This window comes from Penicillium nucicola (assembly GCF_028828085.1).
Source record: "Penicillium nucicola strain IBT 29836 chromosome Unknown utg000010l, whole genome shotgun sequence".
In the NCBI taxonomy this organism is placed as follows: Eukaryota; Fungi; Ascomycota; class Eurotiomycetes; order Eurotiales; family Aspergillaceae; genus Penicillium; species Penicillium nucicola.
The window spans coordinates 2,734,301-2,760,676 of record NW_026643134.1 but is presented as its reverse complement, the minus strand read 5'-3'; the positions used below and the strand labels follow the sequence as shown (position 1 = coordinate 2,760,676).

Here is a 26,376-nt window from a genome sequence, read left to right as displayed (position 1 = left end):
CCTCTCCTCGGGAAACCGCTGATGCCGGCATCGGGAAGATCACGTGCTTCTTATCTCTAGGCTACTGCTCGGAGTATAGATCCAATTCGGATACTTTGGTATTGGCTATTCTGGCTAGATATGATATCTACCTAAGATGCTAAGCACTTGTATGATGGAACTGATTTCGGAACACGGTGCCGGCAGCATATATATGCTGAAAAGTGCCTCCGAATCGACATAAGAAATGTATCAGAAGATGTGATAAAGAATTAGAAGGGTGAAAAGTCAAAGAAAAAGATCTGAATGGTCAGTGGTGATGAAAAAAAGTAATAAGACATGCAGCCATGATGTGGATAGAATATGAAAATAGGAGGATGAAAAGGCAATCGAGAGTTCACTCAATTCTGGTCTTGCCCTCCTCAAGGAAGACCAGACGGGCATTGCTGATACCACGCTGGTGCCGTCTAGAGGGGAGCCATTGGCCAACAAGGGGATCGGACTTCGCTTTGATGAGGGCATCCTGATAACCTTCAGCACCAGCAACAGGCGTGTTGAGCTTGGGCCAATTGACCTGATACCTGTTAGTCGGATTTTGATGCTGAATTGAGTGAGAAACTTACATAAAGCATGCCGTGCCCGTGGACAAAGCGGAAGCAGTAGGCTGCGACAATGAACCAGAACAGCATGAACAGGCGAAGAGGCCAGGCAGCAGTATCAGGCGATCGTCTGGTGAAAAGAGCAACTAAGACCATGAACACACTGGCAGCGAGGATATACGGAATAGCCTGGATGACAAGAGGTCTCTGATCAATGAACAGCTGAATGTTGGCAAAGGTTGAATCTGAGGGGAGGTAGGTGCCCAAAAATACGTCAAAGCCATCTTGTCGAGGGCCATCCATGAAGTTATTGCGGACGTATCGCGTGATAGAATTATTCAAATCTTGCAACATGCCAGCACGAGTACGCTTGCCAGTTCGTGTGAAATCGGTCTTCAAAGCACCAGTTCCGGAATAAGATTTGGAGACCACATCAGCATTGTCTGCCCAGATGTTGCGGAACAAATCCTCGAATTCTCGGTCATCGTTTGCAGTCTCTCCTGTGCGAAGAACACCTGCGTCAATAAGTTGGCGTGTAATTGCCCAGCGTCCGAGCATGCTCTGCACAACGTTGGTGCGGTCAAGACAGTCCATGCAGTTTGTCCGAACAACGCTGGTTTGAGTAGAACGAGTGTCCAGTTGTCCGCCAGGCGCACCGGGGCTCTCTACTCCCCGGAAGTAACCACCCTGGACCAAGCCATCATTCAAGCGACCCATCAGCAGCTCTGCGCGATGCCACTTGAGTCCCTTAGTCTCGTTATGGAAATCAAAATACACGTAGTGTAAACGATCCATGTCTTTCTGTTTAGAGCCTGATTCTAATGTATGAATCTTCTCGGGAGTTCTCTGATCAGCCGTGGTGCTTTCAGAAGTAGTAGTGACTAGTGTGCGAACCAGCTGTTCATATGCCCGCTTAACGCGCTCCTCCCGGCCTTTCTGGTTGACGAGATTGACCATGTAGTTCTCGCCATAAATGCGAATCTGTTCGGCGAAATGCTTCCGAGCAGCTTCAACGGCAGTTTCCACCCCCGGACTTGGAGCTTTGGTGTATATTTCAAGTCGTTGACCTCGGCCCAGAACACAGGCACGCTTCCTCTGGTTTGCACGAAAGAGTAGACCTGGAGGTCCTGTCCAGATTTACCGTTGGTCATTGATTGACCACCAGCGAATCCGGAAAGCCCACCTGCCGAGTCGTTCAAGATAACAATCTGTTCTGTCTCATTGTAATTTGAGACATGGCCCTCTTCGTCGATTCCACGGGAGAAGTATCTAGTTCCGGCTTTGTGTCTGGATCGTCGGGTGATGAGGGCAAAGGTGAAGGATGTTCCCTTGACTTGGGCTGCAGTAATGCGCATCATACCAAACATCACCGGCAAGATGTATGGATCAGCCCCTGGCTGGGGGCCATAACGAATCCCGCTCTTGTCGTTCTCGCCTAGACTGAAATCGATCAGGTCGGTCTGAATGAAACGATTCCAGAAGAATCGGTCATCTGCGCCTTTCCACATGGGAATGTTGGGCGCAGTCTGCGACTGTCGCTGGAAGTTGTTTGTGAGATCTAGCGAGTATGAGAAGTACATAGGTCCAGTTCGCAGGAGGTCCTTGACCAATGTGAGGTAGGCATCTTCGTCGGTATCGTGGAGCGGGCGTTCGCGCATAGGAAGGAATTCTGTTCCTGCGACCTTGTAGACCATGTGGCCGCGCAAGCGGCCCATGGGCTGTGCTTTGGTGATGACAATGATGTATTTGTCTGTCACTGTTAGCGCAACCTCGACTTAGATGATATCGCACTTACCGAGCTTCAACTTCAGAATTCCTAGAATTCCCGCGATGCTAGAAATGCGCTTGGCGCCTGATAGAGGACCATCGTTCAAGCGCAAATCACCGGTTGGTCTGTCAACAACAAGAGTGGGTGCCTGGGGCGACGATGGGGAAGTGAAGGCATAATGAGAGGGCGACGCATGGAGGTTGATATCCCTAAATGGTAGAATAGGAGGCGCCATCTCGAAATGAATAACAACCAAGAAGAAGAAGAAGAAGAAGAAGAGAATAGGAGAAACCCATGAAGCCGAAGCAGGTACAGGGCCACTCTGGTCAAGTCAGCCACACCGCCCCGCTGCTCCTGTGGCTGGGTCTTCCGTCATCTATTTCCTGTCTGCCTTAAGCCCTCGGCCTTATTTCCATCTTCTCTTCTTGAGTCCTTGAATTCCTAAGTTCTGATATATCAGACCTTAGATATCGCCCACTCCTGTCTTTGTGACTCGCTCCACCTTACCCCGGACTCCATCCTCCCCCTGATCAGCATGGCTTCCAGACAACCAGCTGCCCGCCCGGGCGCCCGGTTCGCCCAGTTTAAGCTCGTCCTTCTCGGTAGGTCTATTGCTGCTTTTCTCGTGAGAGTGTTTTCAGTTTGCTGACCTTCTTATGTAGGAGAATCTGCCGTCGGAAAGGTTTGAGATACCTCTCGCGATCCTCTCTATCAGCCGCTAACTTGACCGCTACCCTTCAGAGTTCGCTAGTCCTGAGATTTGTTAAAGTGAGACCTCAATAATCGTCCTATCACCTCCAGTGGCGACCCGAGAGTGCATGGAGCGCTTCGATGCTAACCGTTACATTAGGACCAATTCGATGATTACCGCGAGTCGACAATCGGAGCCGCTTTCCTGACACAGACCATTTCCCTCGATGAGAGCACCACAGTCAAGTTTGAAATCTGGGATACCGCCGGCCAGGAGCGCTATAAGTCGTTGGCTCCCATGTACTACCGGAATGCCAACTGTGCTGTCGTCGTCTATGACATCACCCAAGCTGTATGGCCCTTAACACTTTCGATTCCCCGCATTGAAGCTGATCATTAAAATTCACAGTCATCGCTAGACAAGGCCAAGTCGTGGGTGAAAGAGCTTCAGCGCCAAGCAAATGAGAACATTGTGATTGCCCTGGCAGGTAACAAGTTGGATCTTGTCACCGAGAGCCCCGATAAGCGGGCCATCCAAACAGCCGATGCAGAGGCCTACGCCCGTGAAGCAGGTCTGCTCTTCTTTGAAACATCCGCCAAGTCTTCGACCAACGTCAAGGAACTGTTCACCGCCATCGCGAAGAAGTTGCCTTTGGACCAGGCCGGCCCTCGGAACCTTCGGACAACTCCTCGGCCTGGTGTCGATTTACGCCCTGAGGCTCCTGGGACCCAGGGTGCAGGTGCTTGCAATTGTTAAACCGACCCCCGGGCAATATGCTTGACCAGCCCATCGTATGAGGCGTTGGATGATACCCACCTCAGCATCGTCCAATGGTGGCATATCTCTGTGATTTTTATGAATTCGCCTATCTCATTCAATCAGGCTCTGGCGTGATTCTCTACCCGATATGGAGCCGTGAGCTAGACACTTGATTCATTCTCTCGGCTCCTTCTATGATTCTTTCTCTCCTTGTTGGGCCTGTTTCAACTGAGGCTGTCAGGTCCGTCACTGACAGAGGGATTTGATTCCACGGATGCCTGTGGAAATTTGGCTTTAGACATGCTACGGCAGGATTTTTCTGTGCTTGACGGTGCTGTTCCCCTGTAATCCTGTTTTTTTCCAACCCGGCGTCTGCATCTGCTTTTCTCTCCTATGTCTCCTTGGGTTCAATTTCCTGCTATTCCCGTTACCCTTTCTTTGTCTCCCAGGATTCTTAGTATGTTATGCTCAAATAATACAGTACATGTTCGCAATATGTATACGTGAAAGACCGCAATTCATCGACTTGGTAAACGCATATTCTACTCTGTATATTGACACGTATTCCAGCCTGGTCAAGTCAATATATAAGTTAGATATCTGGTTCGATTACATCGCTGAGTACAAATAAGGTCAAGATATATGTTGTTCGGTATAGTTCCTACTTCGAAGCTGCTGAACTGATTTGGGGATGTACGCATATTTTGCATGATCTATCATCTGACACTTAATTCCCACTAATATTACAACATTTAATAAAATATTAAACCAGATATAGGGCCAATGCAACTCACAGTTGAAGTGGGCTCGAGGTGCGCGCACACCCTGACCGCCCGCAGGATCATCGGAGCGGATCGCAACTTGAGCATCCAAGTTCCCGTTTTCCCTACCATCCACCTTTCTGATCACTTCTAGCCACTCTTTTTGGCGATTGTGTGGCTCGTCATGCTGCGCTCTTCGATTGCTCCGGGTCGGCAATTGCTGTCGAACCCCATTCGCCAACGGATTCCGTCGCAATGGCTGTCCAGAGCCGGTGCTAGCAACCGACTCGCCGGTCAGGTAGGAAGACCATACACGTGCCAACAATTTCACCTCTAACTGCCTTTATTACGCGCAGCGATTCTTCGCCGATGCTAAGCCTCCTACCACCGGTGGCCCTACCCCAGTTTCCCCTTCATCCGAGTCTATTGTCCCTCCCGAGACTGTTGTGAAGGCTGCTGAAGGTATGACGACCCTTCCTATATCGGCATTGTCATCTCATTTTTAATTCTAACCACTGCTACCACAGAGCCTAAGCTTCCTCCCCCGTCTGCTCCCCGCAAGACCGGCCGTTTCCGTCGTTTCTTGATCTACCTGATCCTCACCTCCGGTCTTACCTACGGCGGCAGCATCTTCCTCGCCCTGAAGTCCGATAACTTCCACGACTTTTTCACGGAGTACATCCCCTACGGCGAGCAATGTGTTCTCTACTTCGAGGAGCGTGACTTCTACCGCCGCTTCCCTAATGCTTCGAGACACCAGAACCGTCTCCAGGTTGCCCCCAGAGAGGAAGGAAATGCCGTCACAATCCCCAGCAAGAGTGGATTGTCTTGGAAGGTTGCTAGCGAAGAAAAGGCCGACAAGAAGGCTCAGTCAGATGCCAGTGCCCACGAAGCTCAGACCAAGTCCGCAGTTGCCAGGCCCGAAGAGCGCACGGCTGCGGTCCAAAAGGCCAAGGATGACAAGGCTTCCAAGACCGCCCCTAAGGAAGAGACTAAGCCCGAGGAAAAGAAGCCTGTCTCCCTTGAGGAGCCTAGACAACCAGCAGTTGCTGCTAGCACCATTGAATTGATCCAGATGCAGGATGGTGACGACTCCGTTGTTCAGGACTTGGTCAAGACATTCAATGATATTGTCACAGTGATCAGCGCCGATGAGAACTCCAGCAAGTACTCTGCACCTGTCGCCAAGGCCAAGGGTGAGCTGCAGAAAATTGGCGAGAAGATCGCTGCTATCCGTAGCGAGGTTCGCAGCACCGCCCAGGAGGAGATCAACAAGGCCCACGCCACCTTTGACGAGTCCGCACGTGAATTGATCCGTCAGTTTGAGGAGGTCCGCTCCACCGATCTTGCCTCCTTCCGTGAGGAGTTCGAGGCTGAGCGTGAGAAGCTCGCTCAGGCATACCAACAAAAGGTCTCTACCGAGCTCCGTCATGCCCAGGAGCTTGCCGAGCAGCGTCTTCAGAATGAGCTTGTTGAGCAGGCCATCGAGCTGAACCGCAAGTACATCCACGAGGTCCAGAGCCTCGTCGAGCGTGAGCGCGAGGGCCGTCTCAGCAAGCTGAACGAACTTACTTCCGACATTAAGGAACTCGAGTCCTTGACTGCTGGATGGAGCAGCGTTATCGACACTAACCTCAAGACCCAGCAGCTCCAGGTTGCCCTTGATGCTGTTCGCACCGTGGTCGAGCGTTCTGAGACTCCTCGTCCCTTCATCCGTGAGCTCGTGGCCGTGAAGGAATTGGCCTCAGATGACCCCGTTGTCGAGGCTGCCATTGCTTCCATCAACCCCACTGCTTACCAGCGCGGTATTCCTTCCCCTACCCAGATCTTTGACCGCTTCCGCCGAGTTGCTAGCGAAGTCCGCAAGGCTAGCTTATTGCCCGAGGATGCTGGTGTGGCCAGTCACGCTGCCAGCCTTGTGCTGAGCAAGGTCATGTTCAAGAAGGATGCCGTTTCTGAGGGTGACGATGTGGAGAGCATCCTGGTCCGGACTGAGAGTTTGTTGCAGCAGGGCGACATTGACGCCGCCGCTCGCGAGATGAACACTCTCCAGGGCTGGGCCAAGATTCTCAGCAAGGACTGGCTGGGTGATGTCCGCCGGGTTCTCGAAGTCAAGCAGGCTCTCGAGGTGAGTAGTCTTTCTTTGTTCATCCTTTTTTTGAATATGATCCACTAACAGTCTTTACAGGTGATCGAGGCTGAGGCCCGTCTCCAGTGCCTGCGTGTTGAGTAAGCGCATGCTTTGAGCGAAGTCGATTTCAATTTACCCTGTATATCCTCGTCTTCTACAGGAACTGTACCTTTAGATGTACTTGTGCTTTAGACCCCAATGCTAGATATTTCCTATGTCCTTTGGTCCAATAGGGACACAGGCTAGCCTAAAGTAATCCAGTATTTTCTGTGTTCGAATTCTCTTTAGACTGTTTGAGGTCATCCTTTCCGTTTACTTCCACCTGGGCAGCCCTGGAGGCCTCCCAGGCTGGGGTCAACCCGCTTACATAAACCAGCTGACGCGCATGCGATCTACATCGGAGCGTTACGTCTCGCAAGTGAATCATGCAACCTTGCGTTTAATTCGACTGGCATTAGAATATTTGCCAATCTGGCCGACCGCATCCATGCTTGTGTCTGGTCAAACAAGGTCCGCTGTCTCTTAATCGAGCGTGGCCATCTAGCACCGTTGCCCTCCTGCGGCAATGTCGCAACGACCGAACGAACCCGCGACACGATCTTCAATGCCTCCTAACAATGAACGACCGCGAGACTCACCCGATGGACACTCCTCCCCTTCAAGACGATACGATGGTGACTCATTTCGCCAAAGTACTCCGCATATGAACGATGCAAGAGCTAGCGGGGAGTTGGAGGGTAGTACACTGGGCAGCAGCTCCCGAGAAGGAGAAAGAAAGACGCCAGGCCAGCGGAGGACACAAAGCTCCAGCGGATTCTTACTTGACTCCTTCCCTCGATCGAAAAACACAAGAGTGAGCTTGCACCGCCCTCGACCATCGGAGCCTCCTGCGGATAAGCGTAGCGTCCCCGAACCCGAGATCGTGGTCCCTAAGAAACGTTCACGTTTCCCTTGGAATCGACATAAACATCATGCATCAGAATCAGTTGCAGTGGAAAATATCCCAACACCAGATAATGCTCGCCAAGCTTCTACTCCTGATAGACAGCCTTCTGGAGGCTCGTCGCCACCCGAGACACAAAGGAGCAGCATGGATCAATCGACACTTGGGCTAGATAGAGATTCAATCCAGATTGTGAATTTGGCTTTGAACTTGAATGAATCTAGGAGAAGGACGGCTTCTGGTATTCCACCAGGCACAGGAGCTCGAAGACCGATATCTGTGTCTCAACCTGCTATGCCGCAAGGAGATAGCTATGGGCAGTCTCCACATGCACGAAACTTTCATCGTGATTCGGCATTTCGAAATTATACCCAACTTCCCGGTGATCGACTGTCACAAGGGACGTTGCCCAGTGTTGAGCAGTCCTCTGTTGTGAATTTGTTACCTCCATCTGCGGTCGATGACCACCGAGCCTATGAATTCTCCGAAAGCACTTTGGTCCGTGCTGAAAGAGCTCGAACTCATTTCGATTTATTCCATGAATATGTCCGGCTGCTTCCTTTGTTGCCTCCTCTTCGGAATGCCGGAAGAGATAGCCAGACAGAGTCGACAAAAGTCGAACAACCCCACCGAGACTACAACCCTCTTCAAATGATTCGAAACCGTAAGGTTAGATATCGTGAAAAATGTTCTATCGACGCGGACGCAGAAGGATGGCACGACGTGGAGCGAGTCCATCAATGGATCAGCAATGTTGAACAAAAATACAGCTCGAGGAATCATGACCAGCTAGTATCTTTGAGATTGCCCCCATTCCCGCAAGGTCACCGCAATGTACAGCATGGAGACCAGGATGATATAGATATGATGGCTACCTCTCCTCCATCAAGTCTGCGACGTGTCAGTCGAACGAGCAGCATGAAAGCTCGTCGGCCACGCATTGATTGGAAATTATCGCCTGCGGAGCTTCTGGCTGATGCCGCTTGGCTTGAAGAAGGCACCAATAAGACTAAGGTTGTCAACAAGGATGGGTATAAGCTATACCCCGACTCGACACAACTGATAGTAATAAACTCTCACACTGATCATGCTGCGCATAAACAGCGATTATCTGTTGATGTGGAGGAGCCTGGCGACACACACTCGTCACCTCGTACATCTATGTCTAGTGCGCATCCTGCATTGAGCCAAGAATTCAAGAGCATCGGTCGTGGGCGACATAGACACAGGTTCCGGAGCCATTCGCACAGCATACGAAGTCGCAGTGCCTCAAGCGTCCAGAAACCTTCGAAATGGAATAAAGTCAAGATGCGTTCTGGCAGTGTTTCGAGCTCTTCAAGCACAGATTCCAACCCTTCCATTTACGGAAAGCATCGCATCTCTCGTGAAAATACTCGAGAACAATTTCACAAACTGGTTGACAAATCGACACGAAACTTATCTTCAAATCGAGCATCCCGTGCAAATCTCCCTGCTGTTCAACCTGCCGACATTGATCGGGGCAGGACACCTCAGCCTTCTGAGCCCCTGCAAATCAACACAAAAGAGAAACAAAGGCGCAAAAGGCGGTCCATTTCATCAGCAGGCAGTTTTGACAATGGAGTTGATCATAGAATGTCTCTTGAAGGGATGGATAGCACTGCGCCTAATTCCCCTGCACACGCTGGATACTTCCCGAGCATCACAGTCAATTTATCCCCTCCTTCGAGTCGATCTCCCTCCCCCGCAAAGAAGGGTCTTCGGCACAAGATTGTCTCCCGCCACGAACGCAGCAAAAGCAAGCAACGAGATCTATTGCGCGAAGATGAGAATCTGGAAAGCGAAGCCTCACGTCAGCATAGTAGTTTGGCATCGCCCGAGCGCACAGAAACTGCTTCAAAGCTTGAGCCAAGTCCTTTTCCTGATATTGTGTCTTCGTCTTATACCGAAGATCCAGGCACATCTGAAGGGAGTAAGATGGATGGACACAAGTCTCGCAAGGGGGCGCATCTTCCTGAGTCAAAACTTCGAGGGATTTTCAAGGGACCTGGCCGAATAGCAGAGCTCGTGGGAAATGAAGTCTCCAAGGTTGGGGACCTCATCCTCAAGAAAGAGGCAGATCCGGAATCACGGAAATCATCATCCGCAACTACTTTTATGTCTGACAATAGCGATTCCGATGAGGAGAGTAAGGTGGACAAGAAGTCCGGCTCTAAAAAACTCTTGGAGCGTCTCCCAACATTTTCTGAGGAACCGGGGCGTTTACCTCGCAAAGAGTTTGAAAAAGTCTCATCCCGAAGTTTTATTCCATCTCTTCCAAATTTCACATCTCCATTGCGACAAAATGAACGAATCCAGGACCCAGAAGCTACCGACTTCGGCAGTTCTCGTGAACGGGTGACCTCTCCTCGGAAGCAAGAAACCAATGACTCCAAGAACTTTGCTCTTCCACGCAGTAAAACTTTGGATTTCGCCCCTTCTCTACACACCGGACGAGTTAAACATGCGATCAAGGATCCATCCGTTCCTTTCAGTCTCACACGACCTCCTGTTACTGGTCTCGCCAATGCGCGTGCCTCCCCAGGTCTATCCCCAGATGGGAGACGCGCAGGGCTTTCAGGCTCTAGTCGTGCCTGGAGTATCTCTGGACGAAGTCTTCGCACCCTGAACGATACAGGTGTGCCCGGAAAACCTGAAATTGAGCGCACACGAGCCCTCCTGCTATCATCCGGCATCAAAGCCCGCGAAATTACTCGTCGAGCCCATGAAGTACGCGAAACAGCACCACACTGGCTCCAGGCTTCTCTGGACCCTACAGCACTATCATCTGCATCCATACCAAGAGTTACGCGTATTGGCGAATTTGATCTAGCGGCTCAAAACCTTCTGCAGCGCTTCGAAAAGACCCAATACTCATTCCAACATTCTATGCATCAATTCTCTACAAATACATCCTCCCCTCTTCGTGATCAACTCAAGAGCCTGGAAGACCTGATCAACCAATCCCTCACTCCCCGTGTCCGATCCACAGCAAACGATGCCGAGGACATGTGTGTCCAGCTTAATACCACCTGCACACTCGCCGTGAAGCAGCTCAGCGATGCCCTAGACATGGGTATTCGCAAGCGGCGGCGTCGACTACGATGGATTCGTCGAACCGGCTTCATGGTCCTGGAATGGGCCCTCGTTGCTATGCTGTGGTGGGTATGGCTGATTGTCATGGCATTCAAGCTTGTACGTGGAGTTTTCCGGGGTGCCTTCTCTGGTGTACGATGGATCTTGTGGCTTTGATCATTGACTGCAACATACACTCTTATTTTGTTACCATACTCCCTTTTCTCTTCTTGTCTCCAAATTTCTGGCGACTTCCCTCTTTTATTATTTTTTAACTTCCTCGCCTGTTGGCGCGCCTATACCCATCGTGCAGTTTGAGGCTCGCGTTTCTCTTTTTATTCCACCACATGTGACTTGATGGATCGTTGTCTTATTATCGACTCCACTCATAGCTTGATTTTATTCAATGTACATAAGTTTGTTTAATGCTGCATTTTCCATTTGATACATGGGAATTTGAACCATACCTATCTGCTTCTAATCTGTTATGAGAGAAAAATAAAAACCATTAATTATCAGAAAAGAAGAGATCCGCCTCGATGAGCCAAAATAAGTCAAACAAAGCGTTGGGTGTCATCTTTAGAAGCTACTAAGCTATTCATTTACGGACCAACAAATTTTTTTTTTCGTAAGTCTAAGAGGTGCAAGGTATCATTGACTGTCTTTGATCAACTCTTAGACGAAAAAGCCTCATTCTTTGTTGCTTTGTTCTTGTCTAAAGTAATGAACACCGCCTCTGCATGGCAACTGCCAACCAGATATAAAAACCAGCCCGTCGCCAAGTTCCGGTTTGTGCCCGGTATCTGCATAGATTTCCACAAGCTTCTACAACTACCCTCAAGCAGAAACTTCATATAATCAATCGTCTCACGAACTATCAACACTAAACTCAAAAACTGCCAATACTTACCAAAACCCCCAAACAAACAAGATGAACAAAGGTAAGCAACCTGCAAGAAGAACACTTGGTTCCTCCAACCCCGCCAGTCCATGGCACACTCTGCGACCCCTTATAGTATCTTTCATGCAGACAACCGACCCGGCCATAGTCATCGCCATCGAGACAGGTGAGAGCTACATAGTCTGGGACCTCAAAGCTGTTTGCCACCTGATGCGACTTCTCAAGCTATGGGCTCTAAACAAGGTCCCTGGCCACATCATCGGCGCATTTCTCAAATTAATCTTATACGGACGCGACTACCACCTGAACGAGATCCTTACCAAGATGGTAACAGAAGGCAAGTCAAATGTATACATCGCGCGGGAAGTAATGGCCTTCTACCAGATCTGGGATGACAACTATCGTTTCCCTTTGTGGACAACGCTGGTCGATGATGACGGAGCTGACGAGATAGAATACAGACCTCAACCACCACTAAAGAAGGCAGAGAAGACACAGCCCCTGGCGGAGGTGGATTTTGCAACTACCACCGCTAGAGCGGTAGAGAGTACTCAGCGCGCCAAAGTGAAGCTGATCCGGACGGGATGGCCTGCATTTCTCTCAGACCTCACCGATACACAGATCGACGAGCTTACTGTGCATGTTGAGAACGGCGAGAAGGGAATCTATGGCCCCTCACTGCCTGTGCCCCGGAACCCACAGGTTATTGAGGAACTGCGCAGCTTGGACCGACATAAGAAGGATACCCGTGAGGATCTCGAGCCTATTCAGTTCAATAGCGCTGAGTATTCTTTGACGAATTCTGCGCCACAGAGAGCTGTCTGGGATCTGAACAAGCCGTTGCCTCTTCCTCTTGGTGGTAGTAGAGATGCAGGTGTGCAAACATTCACGAGGGATGGATCGCGTTGGCTTTAGGCATCGCACTCGATGTAGATGTCATCAAGAGACAGACAGACATGGGATTCATCGACCTCGATGACGTTACTTGGAGAAAATGATCGATATGTTGCTTGTATGAGGATCTGGTGATCTGGATGTAAGTTTGCAGCTGGACGATCTCCTATCCTTATTTACAGTGTCTTTTCTCCTTTGGCTAGGTTCATACTATATCATGTTTCATTCTGATGGGATGGATTCATGAAGAACTTCTTCATTTTTCTCTTGTTTTTGAATTTACGATGTATTTTCTTGATATCATGATGATTAAAACGACAATACTAGTGAAGTGGTATCATTGTCCATGGAAGGCCAATATAGTTATTAGGGCTATCGCCAAAGCTAAGTAGACAAATTAGATTTTTCTATATTTCGAAAGGTAAGATGATTTGTACTAGCCAACAATTTGTTGGAAATGGCTTACTATATCATTGACGCACCCCAGGTGTTTTAAAACTGCCACCGGATTATCTCCTTATGTTAAGAAGATAGCAATAGCCCCTATACGCTTAGCTTAGTCCGTAAACTGAACTCTTTTGTATCTCCTGTAATGATAGTATATTTCCAATTTTAAAATTGACTTGATATAGACATGATCAGAGGAAGCGGTTTAATCGAAGGTGTTCCCTCTGATTCTTAGGCCGATTGGACAACTATTCCGGGGGAATCGGGGGAATTTTTGATAATTGGTTCAAGATGTGAACTAACTTGTTCAATAGAAGTGCAAACACTGAGTCTTTCCAATTAGAGACTATATTCATAGAGCCGGATTCTTTCCTTACAATAGAAAGTAACATACATGTACGTGTGTTCAATTTCTTTCTTTCTAAAATTAGAGCTACTAGGTTGAGCTTCTTGACATGATTCATGATGTAAAGAATTCATACCGAAGAGAGAATGTTATAACAGCCCTTTGTACACTGAGCAGAGGTCTTGACAGACTAAGCCAGGGTCAACAATGAGATTAACAAGTTCGGAGAATGAAATCATCACTAAAAGAGAACAGAACAGAACAATGCATTATTAAGAGCACAAAGACCAAAAGACTTGGAAAAACATAAAGACAATTCTTTGCACTTCTTGTGCCCTTAATCAGAAAAGCATTGAGAGTCACAATATGCTCGAAGTCACCAAGGTATAAGTACTTCGAGGCTAGCGGACATTATCCTCTTCACCACACATCACATTTTCACAATCAAACAAGATACTTTACCATCAGACCCACAATTCCTTGACAAAAATCAAATAAAAGACAAAAAAATAACAACAATATCATGGCACCAGGAAAGAAAGTCACATTCCTAGACGAACCCGAGGAGTCCAAGGCTGCCCGCGTTGGCCATCGCGCCCTATCAACCTCAGTATACGACCCTACATACCTCATTGAAAAGGAAACAGAGCAAGATAGGCGTTCGCCACACGACTTTAGCCGACAGAGCCCAAGAGTGCGATGGAATCTCTCAGCCCTAATTGTGTCCTTCCTTCACGACGAAGATCCGGAGGAGGTTGCCGGTGTCATTGATGGCACAGTTATGATTGACTGGACCTCAGAGTCCCTTGCTCATCTAGATGAAATGCTATTATTATGGATTCAGGCCAAGGTACCTGGCGACGCAATCGGCGTCTTCCTCATCTTTACGCTATACGACAGGGATTCTCACATCGAAAACATGCTGACCAACATGGTCAATGAAGGCTTCACTAACTTTGACGTCGCTTGGAATGTTACATATGCGCATTGCAGCGAGGAGGTAGCGAGCCAGATGATCATGTACGACGAAACATGTATCATTGACCCACCTATGGGCCATGTAGAGGAGGAGACTGAGGCACCGCAGGAAGAAGAAGTCTGTACTTCAGGTAACTGTGAAGACGAGCTTCCAGCTCCATTCGAAGGTATCGGAATTCCCTTTTTGGATATGAACGAGCTGACTGATGACAAGGTTGGAGGCCTCTTATCGCAACAGACACCCATGGAGCGAGCATTGTTCGAGGGCTATCCGATCCCCAAAATCGTGCTGTCGACCATCCGGGCCACTAAGATTCCCAGTTCTGCCTCAGGGGAGGATCTGCTTATGTCCGAGACAGAGACATCAGCTGGAGGGAGCGATTGCTCAGCGCACACAGACGCTGGTGATGAGCAGACATGGTCTGATATTCTCAACGACCCCACGGTTTTCCAGCCTGCGAGGACAAACGAGCGTAAACCAGAAGTGACCCGGCTCTCCAACATTGAGGCAATCAAAGTTGACGTTCTGCAAGCTGATGACCTGCCCGGTCCGTCTACTAAGAATGGCAAATCTATCCCAGGGGCTTTTTTATACCGCAAGGTTCGTACTCGTCTTGCTTCCACGGGACTGAGGAGACGGGGTGGTAACGATGATCTGCGCAAGGAATTTATGAAAGGAGAGAAAGAGTGAAGTATTCTCATACTGTAAGTCTCACCCTGGATCTTTCATGCTAACCTTCGCAGTATTACTTTCCCCTTGTTATGGGCCCTTTGTTTGTATCATCCTTTGTCTAGATTGGCCCTATCATTCCATTGTTATTTTTTTTTTGCATATATATTCAAGCTTATCCAATCAATAAATCAAAATTGATGTTTGACAAAAAAGTTCCTTGTAATTCGATAATCCAAAATATATCTGAGGCAGGGTATCCCTATGGCGTCAGGGGACAATTCTTGCTCCACGCACTAGTACATTTGCCAGGCTATAGCTTTTAAATGTATATTGTTCAGATAGGAGATGCAACAAATTGCCATGCAACTCAATAAGAGAGAGGTATATAGACGAACCTGGCACACAGGGAAAAGTGTACCTCCAAAATATACAAAAAGTTACCTGCAAACGCAAGCCACAGATAAACCATAGTATAAAACGATAATCTATTTTTTAGACAGGAGAGTAGAAAGTAGACTTAAATCTTCAAATACAGGTCAAGAAATGCACAAAAGTGATATAGTGCCAATGCCATAAATAGTACAGGGGGGAGAGTTCAGCAAGATCCAACGTCCAATGCCAGGCGCTGCCCAGATTGGATGAATTTGCCGAGAGAGAGGTTTGGAGGAATATTACATGTTAGTTTGTCGTTTATTTCTTGTGTCTGTCGGCCAGGGCCTTCAGGTGCTTGGCGATGAGTTCCTTCCTGGAAGAGAAAAATTAATTAGTATTTGCAATACGTAGGAGGGGGAGTTTAAGGGTAAAACATACTGCATATGAGGGGGAGCCTTCTCATAGTGGCTGAACTCCATGGTGTATTCACCCTTGCCCTGAGTGGCAGCGCGCAGGTTAGTACTGAAGCCGAACATGCCGTTCAGACTGCAGTCCGCGTAGATAGTGAACTCGTCGACACCAGTCTCGGTGTCGTTGATGGTGGCACCACGCTTGTTCAGCAGTCCAATAACGTCACCCTGGAACTCGGTAGGGGCGGTAACGACCGTCTTCATGAGAGGCTCCAGGACGGAGGGCTGGGATTCAGCGAATGCCTTGCGGAACGCCTGCTGTGTGGCGTTCTTGAAGGACATTTCGGAGGAATCAGTCATGTGAGTAGCACCATCGTTGATGACCATGCGAGTACCAAGGACCTTGTGGCCGATAAGAGGACCCTTTTCACAAGACAGGTTGAATCCCTTCTCGCAAGCGTAGAGGAACTTTTCGGAAATGGAACCTCCGACAACTTGCTGCTCGAATTTGTTGTCCTCGAGAACGCCAGTGGGTTCCATCCATCCCATGACACGGGCGTATTCACCTGGTCCACCGGACTGCTTCTTGAGCAAGTGGTCGAATTCGACACGGTGGCCGATAGTCTCACGGTAGGCGACCTGAGGCTGACCAGTCTCGCAGTCGACACGGTACTCACGGCGCATACGCTCGACGTAGATGTCCAAGTGAAGTTCACCCATACCGGAGATAATGGTCTGGTCACTCTCGCTGTCGTAGGTAACACGGAAAGTAGGATCCTCACGCTGGAAACGGGCCATGGCCTTGGAGAAGTTGGCGCCATCCTTGCTCTGCTTGGGCTTGATGGAGAGCGAGATGACAGGTTCAGGAACGAACATGGACGACATACTGTAGCCGAGCGTTCCGTCGGTGAAGGTATCACCGGAAGCACACTCAATACCGAAGACGGCACAGATCTCACCAGCACCGATCTCGCTGACTTCCTCCATCTCGTTGGAGTGCATGCGGACGATACGGGGGACCTTGACCTTCTTGCTATTACGAGCGTTGAAAACGTTAGAGCCCTTGCGGAGAGTACCTTGGTACACCCGAATGTAGGTCAATTGACCGAAGTTGCTCTCTTCCAACTTGAAGGCAAGACCGACAAAGGGAAGTGAGTTATAGGGCACAAGCTTAACTGAAGCTTCGTCACGCTTCTGGTCAAGAGCCAAGTTCTCGACCTCTGCGGGGTTGGGAAGGAAATCGATAACACCATCCAGCATAGGCTGAACGGACTTGTTGGCAAGAGCGGAACCCATGAAGACAGGAGTGAACTTCAGTCCAATAGTGGAACGGCGAATAGCAGCTCTGATCTGATCCTCGGAGGGAACAATCTCGTCCAAGAACATCTCAGCAATCTCATCGTCGACATCGGCAAGAGTCTCAATGAGCATGCTGCGGCGCTCCTCAGCCATAGCCTTGACCTTCTCAGGGATCTCATCCTTCACCATGATCTCCTCACCACTTTCGCCAACATTGTAAAGAGCCTTCATACGGATCAGATCCACGACACCCTCGAATTCGTCTTCGGTACCAATAGGAACCTGAACAGCAGCCGCAGGAATCTTCAGCTTAGTGTTGATCTGGTCAACCGCTTTGAAGGGGTTGGCACCCATACGGTCCATCTTGTTGACGAAAGAGATACGGGGAACGTTGTAACGGCGCATCTGGCGATCGACGGTAATGGTTTGGGACTGGACACCGGAGACAGCACAGAGAATCATGACAGCACCGTCCAGAACGCGCAGCGCTCTCTCAACCTCAATAGTGAAATCGATATGGCCAGGGGTATCGATCAAGTTGAGGTGGTACTTGTGCTCAACGCCCTCCTTGTCCTTCTTGACCCAGTCACAGAAGGTAGCGGCGGACTGAATGGTGATACCCTTCTCACGTTCCAAGTCCATGGAATCCATCTTAGCGCCGACACTGTCACGTCCGCGGACCTCGTGGATAGCCTTGATACGACCAGTGTAGAAAAGGACTCGCTCGGTACAGGTGGTCTTGCCGCTATCGATATGGGCCTGCGTAACGACAATGATTAGACAAGTTCGAAGTGCGACTTGAGAGCAATTGAGGTATGATTTACCGCGATACCGATGTTACGGCACTTGTCAAGACGAGCGGCCTCGACCGGGTCAAGGTTGTCAATAATCGCGGCTTGAGACAAGCCATCGGGGTTGACCTTGGCAGCCTCGAGACTATAGAGAGAACGTTAGACGTAGAATAAGGATATCAAACAGATAAACTCACACTGCGGATGCAGTAGCAGAAGCATTGCGGCGCTGGTCCCATTGTCCAAACTTCGATTGATAAGCCGGCGCAACAGCGGCGGACCGGAACGCGGCTGTGGAAGCGTATCGCTGGCGCAGGAGAGTCTGAGGTTGGAAACGGGCCGATCTGCTCAAGCCAGATACCGCACGGGATTGTAACCGGGCAAGAGATGGAGACCGCATCTTGATGATCCACTCACACCGAAATTGATATGAACAACGCGGATTGAATGTTCTGTTGTCTCTCCGAAAAAAAAGTTCGGGGAAGCCAGGAACGCATCACGTGATGATTTACATCGGCCCGTCAGAGTCGATAGATTACGATTCTACAGAGTATAGAGGATTAACAAGGATATTGGGTTTATGCATGCGATCAGAGGTTATAGAAAAGTAAATTTATACATAGATGCGCTGTGAAGAAGAAACTTGGCCCATCAAAAGCGTGTAAAAGTCAATGAAGCAGGAGTCTACTGTAGACTGGGGATCACTTAATTGGAAATAGAGGAGTCGATATTCCTGGTTGTAACACTAATATACAAGAAAACACAAAGGCGCCGTGATATCCAACCAGTGTCTGGTTTTGAAACAAGAATGCAAGAGCATGCAGCCAATCCCAAGTTCCGAGGCAAACAACCGTGTATGTGTATGCAGTCAGAGGACAATCGCCCAGTAAGAGCGATTCTAAATGCTCTAGTCTTTTGCCGATATCTCAAGGTTGTCGATCAAAAGCATCTGCGGAAGGCAGAGGCGACGCATGGTTATGGGACAAACGCAATAAGGAAGTCGATCTATTTTCCTTGCCGTTGCTTGTGCTTGGGGTTCTTTGAGCTAGAAGAGGCAATCACATATTAGTTCACAGAACTCTCGAACATATCGCGCAATTGCGCAGGGTAGGTACTCACCAAATGATAAAGACACGACCCTTACGGTGAACGGGCTATTGAACGTCGTTAGTACCAGTCAATTCAGACACAAGATTCCATCCCAGATCGTTCCAGAACAGCATAAAATGCAGGTTTAATCCATACCTTGCAGCCATCACAGAGTCTCTTCACGGAGGAACGAGTCTTCATCCCGCGGACCTGCTCAATCTGACGAGCAGACGCAACCCCCACGGCGACAGCATTGCTAGCCTGTGCTTGTCCACGAAGTTTTGTCAAGCCATTACGGATCATGTGCGAGAATGGCCGTAATGAAGCGGTTCTGTAGGATACCGAGGGGAGAATTTGGCGGAGGGCACCGGAGGAGGCACCGATGGCGGCGCGGAGGGAGAACATGGCGGTGTTGGGAAACTCCGGAAGAGGCAAGTAATTCAAAAACGTGCCTCAATTCTCCTGGAGCAGAAGGGGGTTATCAAGATGGGGCGATTGTCGATGTTTTGGCTCCAAAGATCTTGCCGTGATCGCAAAGGTTGGCCGGAGGTTCTGTATTGCCGATCAGCCGAGACGTGTGATTGGTGGGACTGAACTAAATGGAACTACAGTACAAGAACATAAGAAAAGGCGATCGGAATTATTGAATAAGTTAAATGAAATAATAGACATGTTTTTTTTGTTAAACAAAATTGTACGTCTGTGAAAAATGTAACAACCGAAAAAACAATGTGACCTATGATACAGAGGGTCTATCGCATTTACCAAACGCCAAACATCATGGACCTCGAATCCGCTGAAACCAATAAGAATTTATGCACATGCATGTTTTCGTTACTCACATTGCATACTTTGAAGACACTTCAACTTATGACGCACTTATTGGGCTCGCAGGAAGGTCTTATAGGTAGGGGAGTCGGTTTGTTCACTGAAGGGGTAACCCAGCTCGTGAAGGAAATGTTCGAGGTCATCCTTCTCGGCGGGAGGACACTGGATACCAGCAAGAACCTTGCCAACATCGCCACCATAGTTGCGGTAGTGGAATAGGGAGATATTTTGGTTGGGGCGAAGGGTACGGAGGAACTTGGCCAAAGCACCTGGGCGCTCAGGGAACTCAAACATGAAGAGGCGCTCATGGGCGACTTCAGAGCGGCCGCCAACAAGGAAGCGCAAGTGACGCTTAGCAAGCTCGTCATCGCTCAGATCACGGCAGCTCATGCCGTATCTCTCCAGCTCCTCCATAATCTTGGCGAGGTCTTCGCGACCAGTGGAGGCAGAGAGAGAAATACCCATCAGCACATCGGCGGAGTCTTCACGGGCATAGCGGTAGTTGAAAGCAGTCACGGCGTGGGGCAAAACAACCTCAACAAGCTTGGCAAAAGCGCCAGGCTGCTCGGGGATCTTGACGCTCAAAAGAGCCTCCTTCTTCTCGCCAAGAGCGGCGCGCTCAGCAACGAAGCGCAGACGATCAAAGTCCATGTTGGCACCGGATGTAATGGCAATCAGCTCGCGGTTGGGGTCGGGGCTGGGGTTCTTGGCGATATATTTCTTGAGACCGGCGAGGGCAAGAGCACCGGCAGGCTCGACAATAGAGCGAGTGTCCTCGAAAGCGTCCTTGATTGCTGCGCAAGTCTCATCGGTGCTCACCTGAATGATATCGTCGATGACCTCACGGCTGAGACGCCAAGTCTCCTCACCAACAGACTTCACAGCGGCGCCGTCCGCAAACAAACCGACTTCCTTGAGGAAAACACGGTTACCGGCGTCCAGAGACTGAGCCATGGCGTTGGCATCGTAAGCCTCAACACCGATGACCTTGACCTGGGGAGCAATGCGCTTGAGATAAACACCAATGCCAGCAATGAGACCACCTCCACCGACAGCACAGAATACGGCTTCCAATTTGTCCAGGTTAGCCTGGCGCAAAAGTTCCATACCGATAGTACCCTGACCAGCAATGACATAGGGGTCATCGAAAGGAGGGATGTTAGTAAGACCATGCTGCTTTTCCAACCGATGAGCCTCATCCTTGGCGGCATCGAAGTCATTTCCGTGAAGAACGACGCTTCCTCCCATACGGGCAACGTTTAAATGCTTAATGGCGGGGGTACCGGAAGGCATGACAATAGTAGCGGGGATTCTCAGCTTGCGGGCCGAGAACGCAACACCCTGCGCATGGTTTCCTATGGCAAGTCAGCAGATGCCCATTGGTAATAGTCATCAATTGAACGTGAACTAACCAGCAGAGCAAGCAATGACACCCTTCCACCGCTGTTCATTGTTCAAATGAGCCATCTTGTTGTATGCGCCACGGAGCTTGAAGCTGAACACGGGGAGCAGATCCTCCCGCTTGAGAAGGACACGGCTTTCCAGTCGGTTGCTCATGTTGACTGCATGAGTAAGAGGTGTCTCCTCAATAACATCGTAAACTCGTGACGTCAAAATCAACCGGAGATACTAGATCGCGGGGTCAAAAGTTAGGATGCAAAAGCCAAGAAACGACAAAAGACAGCGAGCAAGCTATAGCTTACATCCGGGTAGCCATTGGGCAACAGTAAAGCCTCAGGGATGCCCCAGTTTGGAGGCACACCGGGGACTCTGGGAGAGCGTTCGTTTGGGGGTGTCGGAGCGGCGGTGTATTCAGTCAAGGCCAGTCCACTCATCTTGGGAGTGACCGGAGTCGCACCACTAGCAGGACTGTCGTCAGACATGACGAGACCAGGTGATTCCAGGTATTGAATATGAGAAATCAAAAGGAATTGGAAAGCAGGAAAATTCTCAATATGACTCTTTTTTCTGGGGAGGCGGGACCGTGATCGGAGATGTTATGTAAGCTATGGTGCAAGCCCTAAATATTGGCTATTTCGGATTCATACAGGGGAGATTGGCTGTTTTGTCTGACTGGGATTGTGTGGGTAGCACAATTGTCTCTTGTGATATAATTGCAGCTTCTTTTCATCTTCGATGGCTGCGTAGGTGAAGGACAGGGCTACTGCTGTGTTATATAGTATGGTGGCGGTCAACGCAAGACAACACATAGGGCACAGAAGATTGATGTAGTCTGCTATCGAGCTGGTCTGAGGTTTTTTTTTTGGAAAGCTCCATCTGTTTTTACTAGGATTGAAAAGTAGTCGAACCTTTGTGAGTAGATCGAATATATCCCCGAGTAGCTCATCTGGCCATCAAGTGCAGCAGTGCATAGATAGTTACATAACCCGATACTCGAGATCTTATGTCATTGGAATTATGTCATGACACTCTGCCATCTCCAACCACCTTTCGACTTTATCTCAACCTTGAGTTGTGTAACAAATCACTGAATGCTGTGTTACTGGAGCTAGTTGCCTGAAGCTAGTTGCCCTGCATCAAACCCCGACCGTTCCGACTTGGAAAACTCCGCATCCCGCGAACGCGATTCGACTCCGCACACCTCTCCACCACAAGCCATACACCATGAGTCGTGAACCAGTGCCCTCGTCATTTGACAATGACTTGTATGTCCCATACCGATACGCCACTCTCCACAAGCGGCAACTGCCAATGCCGGAAGGAAATCCGAGGGTAAGGATAATCAGCTAACAGCTTTCCAGCACCCAATTCGAAGAAGAAACCGGCGTCCAAAAATTCACCCGTCGTCTCAAAGAAGAGCCCCTCGTTCCGCTAGGTACAATTCCCTACCGATCTAGATACTGCCCCCGCCAAATCTCCAACAGATCGCTAACCCCTCACTTTAGGATGTGCGGCAACATGCTACGCCCTCTACCGCGCCTACCGCTCCATGAAATCCGGCGACTCAGTCGAAATGAACCGCATGTTCCGCGCCCGTATCTACGCGCAAGCCTTCACACTAGTCGCCCTCGTTGCAGGAGGAATGTACTTCAAAACAGAGCGCCAGCAGCGTCGCGAATTCGACAAGGCCGTGGAAGACCGTAAGAAGCAGGAGAAGCGTGATGCCTGGCTACACGAGCTGGAGGTTCGTGACAAGGAGGATCGCGCGTGGAGGGAGCGCCATGCGGCCATTGAAGCTGCCGCCAAGGATGCTGGTAAGCACACATCGCGTGATGGACCTGATGCGGCGCGGTCGGCGATTGAGCCTGCGGATCAGAAGTCTGTTGGCGTGCTGGATGCTGTCCGGGCTCTTGTTGGAAAATGATGTGTGAGATATTGTATTTCATCTGTATGATAGGCAGGGAGTTGATTGAGGTTTTGTTTTGTTTTGTATATATGCATCGGAATTCTCCCTTCGTGTGAATCTTCCCACTAAATTGCATCAAACGGGTCCCGTCATCTGCGTACCTGAACCCCGTGAACTTGTACCTGGACCAGTGCCTGACCTTGGATGAGAACATTGGTAACCTGTTAGCTACCCTGTCATCTGCACGTCGCTCATAACGGCGAATCCGAGATCGACAAGCCGAGGTTGGAAATTGATACACGCCAAACAAGCTCGAACTAGCACTCGAAAGTAAACCATCACCTTGGCAAAAACCCTTTCAGGCCCCGAAAAGAAGGACTTTTAGTGTGATAAGCGCCAAAGTTTTTTTGTTCGGCCGAGGTCTTCATGTGAGATCGACATTCTAGCGGCAACCCATCTGATTCCGAGTCGGATCAGGTCTGCCGTGTAGCGGAATTCCGCATCGCAGTAACTACGGTATATGGTATGAAAGTTGAGATTGTAGTCCAGTATAGGCCAAAAAAAGAATGCGTGACAAGGAAATGTGGTCAGGTGTATGAGTTCTAAGGCGGGGAAGTTGATCAAGCCCTAACTCGGGCAGCCTCACATTCAGGGTCGACGCAAAGAACCTGCATTAGACTTTGCATCCGCACCGGATTCTAGGCTCCGCTAAGCCGTCTGCTTCTGATGATCCTTTGCACGTTTCTTCCCGACCATGACGTGGAGAGACTGTAAACAGTGGCCTTGTGGGCCGTCTCTGATCAGTATAAAACCACATGTTAATCCCCTAGTAGCCTATTTCTTCCCTTTTAGAATTTTCACACTGGTGAACTAGCAAAAGACCCTCAACATATACAACTCTACTATCAAAAATATATTCAAAGTCGCCAAAATGCTATCCTGGGTTTATCCGCTGCGAGTCATTCAAGCCATCCTATCACTAGCGACAATCGGCCTCAGCGCATACGGTACGTCCTTCTCTATATAATAGCCACCAAAATGCAAGCCCTAACGGAATCAAGTCATCGCCTCCCTCTACGATGAATGGTCCTTCTCAAATGTCGTCTACTACATGCTCTTCAACGGCTGCTGGACAACAGCAATCGCAGTCCCATACCTAGGTCTCGCACCACTCGCCTTTCCCCGTCTCTCACATGAGATTGTCATTCCACTCGTTGAAGTCCTCACTGGTGGTCTTTGGCTCAGTGGCTGGATCGCGTTGGCAGCTATGATCCCGTCGCCCAGTGTCTGCAAGTGGGATAGCTGCCATGCTCTGCAGGCTTTGATTGTCGTTGCTGCTGTTCAATGGTAAGATCTTCGATGTCGTGTTCGAGCTCCTGGGGCATTAAATAACAAGTTATCTGATTGTGTATTCATAGGGCTACATTCGCTGTTACAAACACCTTCGCTATCCTTGATCTGTTCAACTCGCGCCGTAACGCGAAGAACCATCACCAGGAGGGGACCCCAGCACCCGAGACCACTGAAGTCCGTGGTGATGCAGCCGTTTAAGTGCTTTCATGTTCATGATATTGTTACGGTTGTCACTTGTTAATGGGACTGAATGTCGCAGACCTGCGTTTTGAGTCATGAGACCCTGGTTGCTACGAGCTTTTGTCTTCTGGGTTTATCTTCTCGAGTACGACTGGGTTGTTTTGATGAACATAGACCCTGACGTAAATATGAGCTATGATGCTGTTTTGTTTGTTGTTGCTGTCTACTTCCCCTTTATCCAGGGGTTTATAATGCCGGAGATCAGCTGGTCATTTATACACCTAATTTTAATATGATATACTTACCAACTTACTCTGTACATGTTCATATTCCAAGTATAATTAGCCCACGAAAAGCACTCCTTGTATGTTCATCAAATTCAAAACCTAATCTCAACAATCTTCTCTCATAGTACTTGAAACTGAGCTGCCCATCACATGACACAGTTTCCTGGTCTAGCGGTTATGATTTTCCGTTAACAATTGCTTCAAGCATCTGTTCCGGAAAGGTTCTGGGTTCGATTCCCAGGGAAACTATTTTTTTGCATCCACTCCGTAGTGGAGGAGCAGAACACAGTGGATGTCCTGAACCAGACCCACTTTCCCATGCAGGAAGAGTGAATATCAACTACGCTCACCATATGTTAACGTTACAGTATTGAGTATCCCACTATGCAAGCTGTATGACAACTGCTAGGAACATCTCTCACACCGAAAATATAGACTTACTCTTCCAACCTGAAGCCATCGTCGTCGTCCCATGGACGGTCACATGATCAGTTCCATCGTGGCAGAATAGCCAGTCAGCACACCGCCATTCCCATCCCTTCTGCTACTGGAAGATACAACGATCCATCAATTGAAAAAATAACAACCATATCGAATCAAATCTTTTATCCATATTATTCCTCCTCCTGCTTGCCTCAAGACATGATTTGATATCGTCTCAATGCGCCCATCATTGCAGTTCCTGGCGGCTGTTTCGCGCAGCCAGCCTTCGCGGCTGAAGAAGCCTGCTGTTGGTCTAGACCATGTATGTTCAGTATAAGGTGCCACAGGCATGATTGAAAAGTGGATTGGCTATTTGTACTGATCCAGGTTCTAGTTTATTCAAAGAGGGCGAGTTCTTGCATTCTGGAGGGAAGTTGTTCGGGCTTTAAATAGTATGGTTCACTCTTTTGCTTTCTTTCTTTCTTTTTTGCAACTGTTCCTTCCTCGTTTGTTCTTGGAGTTTGTGGTGTTAATCCGGATACTGGATATATAGGAATTCCTCCTTCGTCGACGAGGAATGAGTTGCACAACTATGCTCGTGCTGAATTTGAACGGCATCGCGAGGTCACTGATTTGGTACGTTTGGCGATTGTTCAGTTCTCTGAGATCTATTCTCCACGAGCGGGAATCAAGAGCTGATTTTACTTCTTTGCTTGTTTAGCAACATATCAGATACTTGCTTTCGGTATGTATTGTGCCCTATCTAGGTCTGCTCTGTAGAGAGGTGCTTACGATCCACAGACAGGGAAAGCCGAGTTTGAGACTATGAGGCGGTATATCGATGAACAGATTGCTGGTTGATTTGTGTTCATATGGGCAGCTCATTGTATATTATATCTCTTGAAGATCAAAACGAAGTTTCATACATACGTTGGATTTCTGGGTATAAGGTAAATCTGTTGGGAGGATGCATTGGGATGTGGCACGACTCGAAGGATGTTGCACGCTGATAGGCGGAAAGTCTCGGGTCTCGGTAGATCGCCATCGAGACATGTGGATTGGAAGAGATAGAGT

At 49.1% G+C, this 26,376-nt stretch overlaps 12 protein-coding genes across 12 annotated transcripts; 8 read left to right on the top strand and 4 right to left on the bottom strand.

Moving 5' to 3' along the window:
• Positions 1-376: 376 nt before the first annotated feature.
• Positions 377-2,581, bottom strand: N7511_009588 (putative phosphoinositide phosphatase (Sac1); the record flags this gene model as incomplete). Its single annotated transcript, XM_057131965.1, has 4 exons — positions 377-553; positions 603-1,559; positions 1,613-2,328; positions 2,374-2,581. The coding sequence occupies 4 exons, from the start codon at positions 2,579-2,581 to the stop codon at positions 377-379; spliced, it is 2,058 nt and encodes a 685-aa protein (XP_056979953.1).
• A 300-nt stretch (positions 2,582-2,881) lies between these two features.
• N7511_009587 (Rab family GTPase) lies at positions 2,882-3,793 on the top strand (the record flags this gene model as incomplete). Its single annotated transcript, XM_057131964.1, has 5 exons — positions 2,882-2,948; positions 3,009-3,028; positions 3,088-3,114; positions 3,197-3,388; positions 3,446-3,793. The coding sequence occupies 5 exons, from the start codon at positions 2,882-2,884 to the stop codon at positions 3,791-3,793; spliced, it is 654 nt and encodes a 217-aa protein (XP_056979952.1).
• A 948-nt stretch (positions 3,794-4,741) lies between these two features.
• Positions 4,742-6,790, top strand: N7511_009586 (MICOS complex subunit MIC60; the record flags this gene model as incomplete). The annotated part of the gene is made up of 4 exons (XM_057131963.1): positions 4,742-4,855; positions 4,914-5,019; positions 5,085-6,685; positions 6,746-6,790. The coding sequence occupies 4 exons, from the start codon at positions 4,742-4,744 to the stop codon at positions 6,788-6,790; spliced, it is 1,866 nt and encodes a 621-aa protein (XP_056979951.1).
• A 463-nt stretch (positions 6,791-7,253) lies between these two features.
• N7511_009585 (uncharacterized protein) lies at positions 7,254-10,901 on the top strand (the record flags this gene model as incomplete). Its single annotated transcript, XM_057131962.1, has 1 exon — positions 7,254-10,901. One exon carries the CDS (start codon positions 7,254-7,256, stop codon positions 10,899-10,901), a length of 3,648 nt encoding a protein of 1,215 aa, XP_056979950.1.
• Positions 10,902-11,655: 754 nt separating this feature from the next.
• N7511_009584 (uncharacterized protein) lies at positions 11,656-12,540 on the top strand (the record flags this gene model as incomplete). The annotated part of the gene is made up of 2 exons (XM_057131961.1): positions 11,656-11,665; positions 11,741-12,540. 2 exons carry the CDS (start codon positions 11,656-11,658, stop codon positions 12,538-12,540), a joined length of 810 nt encoding a protein of 269 aa, XP_056979949.1.
• A 1,295-nt stretch (positions 12,541-13,835) lies between these two features.
• On the top strand, positions 13,836-14,981 carry N7511_009583 (uncharacterized protein; the record flags this gene model as incomplete). Its single annotated transcript, XM_057131960.1, has 1 exon — positions 13,836-14,981. The coding sequence occupies one exon, from the start codon at positions 13,836-13,838 to the stop codon at positions 14,979-14,981; it is 1,146 nt and encodes a 381-aa protein (XP_056979948.1).
• A 672-nt stretch (positions 14,982-15,653) lies between these two features.
• On the bottom strand, positions 15,654-18,235 carry N7511_009582 (elongation factor G; the record flags this gene model as incomplete). Its single annotated transcript, XM_057131959.1, has 4 exons — positions 15,654-15,708; positions 15,774-17,803; positions 17,869-17,980; positions 18,033-18,235. 4 exons carry the CDS (start codon positions 18,233-18,235, stop codon positions 15,654-15,656), a joined length of 2,400 nt encoding a protein of 799 aa, XP_056979947.1.
• A 605-nt stretch (positions 18,236-18,840) lies between these two features.
• On the bottom strand, positions 18,841-19,329 carry N7511_009581 (50S ribosomal protein L36; the record flags this gene model as incomplete). The annotated part of the gene is made up of 3 exons (XM_057131958.1): positions 18,841-18,880; positions 18,955-18,989; positions 19,081-19,329. The coding sequence occupies 3 exons, from the start codon at positions 19,327-19,329 to the stop codon at positions 18,841-18,843; spliced, it is 324 nt and encodes a 107-aa protein (XP_056979946.1).
• Positions 19,330-19,803: 474 nt separating this feature from the next.
• On the bottom strand, positions 19,804-21,635 carry N7511_009580 (threonine dehydratase, biosynthetic; the record flags this gene model as incomplete). The annotated part of the gene is made up of 3 exons (XM_057131957.1): positions 19,804-21,107; positions 21,165-21,381; positions 21,456-21,635. The coding sequence occupies 3 exons, from the start codon at positions 21,633-21,635 to the stop codon at positions 19,804-19,806; spliced, it is 1,701 nt and encodes a 566-aa protein (XP_056979945.1).
• A 742-nt stretch (positions 21,636-22,377) lies between these two features.
• rcf1 (respiratory supercomplex assembly factor RCF1) lies at positions 22,378-23,077 on the top strand (the record flags this gene model as incomplete). The annotated part of the gene is made up of 3 exons (XM_057131956.1): positions 22,378-22,418; positions 22,515-22,588; positions 22,659-23,077. 3 exons carry the CDS (start codon positions 22,378-22,380, stop codon positions 23,075-23,077), a joined length of 534 nt encoding a protein of 177 aa, XP_056979944.1.
• A 913-nt stretch (positions 23,078-23,990) lies between these two features.
• Positions 23,991-24,610, top strand: N7511_009578 (MARVEL domain-containing protein; the record flags this gene model as incomplete). The annotated part of the gene is made up of 3 exons (XM_057131955.1): positions 23,991-24,066; positions 24,121-24,406; positions 24,478-24,610. The coding sequence occupies 3 exons, from the start codon at positions 23,991-23,993 to the stop codon at positions 24,608-24,610; spliced, it is 495 nt and encodes a 164-aa protein (XP_056979943.1).
• A 930-nt stretch (positions 24,611-25,540) lies between these two features.
• N7511_009577 (uncharacterized protein) lies at positions 25,541-26,001 on the top strand (the record flags this gene model as incomplete). The annotated part of the gene is made up of 2 exons (XM_057131954.1): positions 25,541-25,624; positions 25,756-26,001. The coding sequence occupies 2 exons, from the start codon at positions 25,541-25,543 to the stop codon at positions 25,999-26,001; spliced, it is 330 nt and encodes a 109-aa protein (XP_056979942.1).
• Positions 26,002-26,376: the final 375 nt, after the last annotated feature.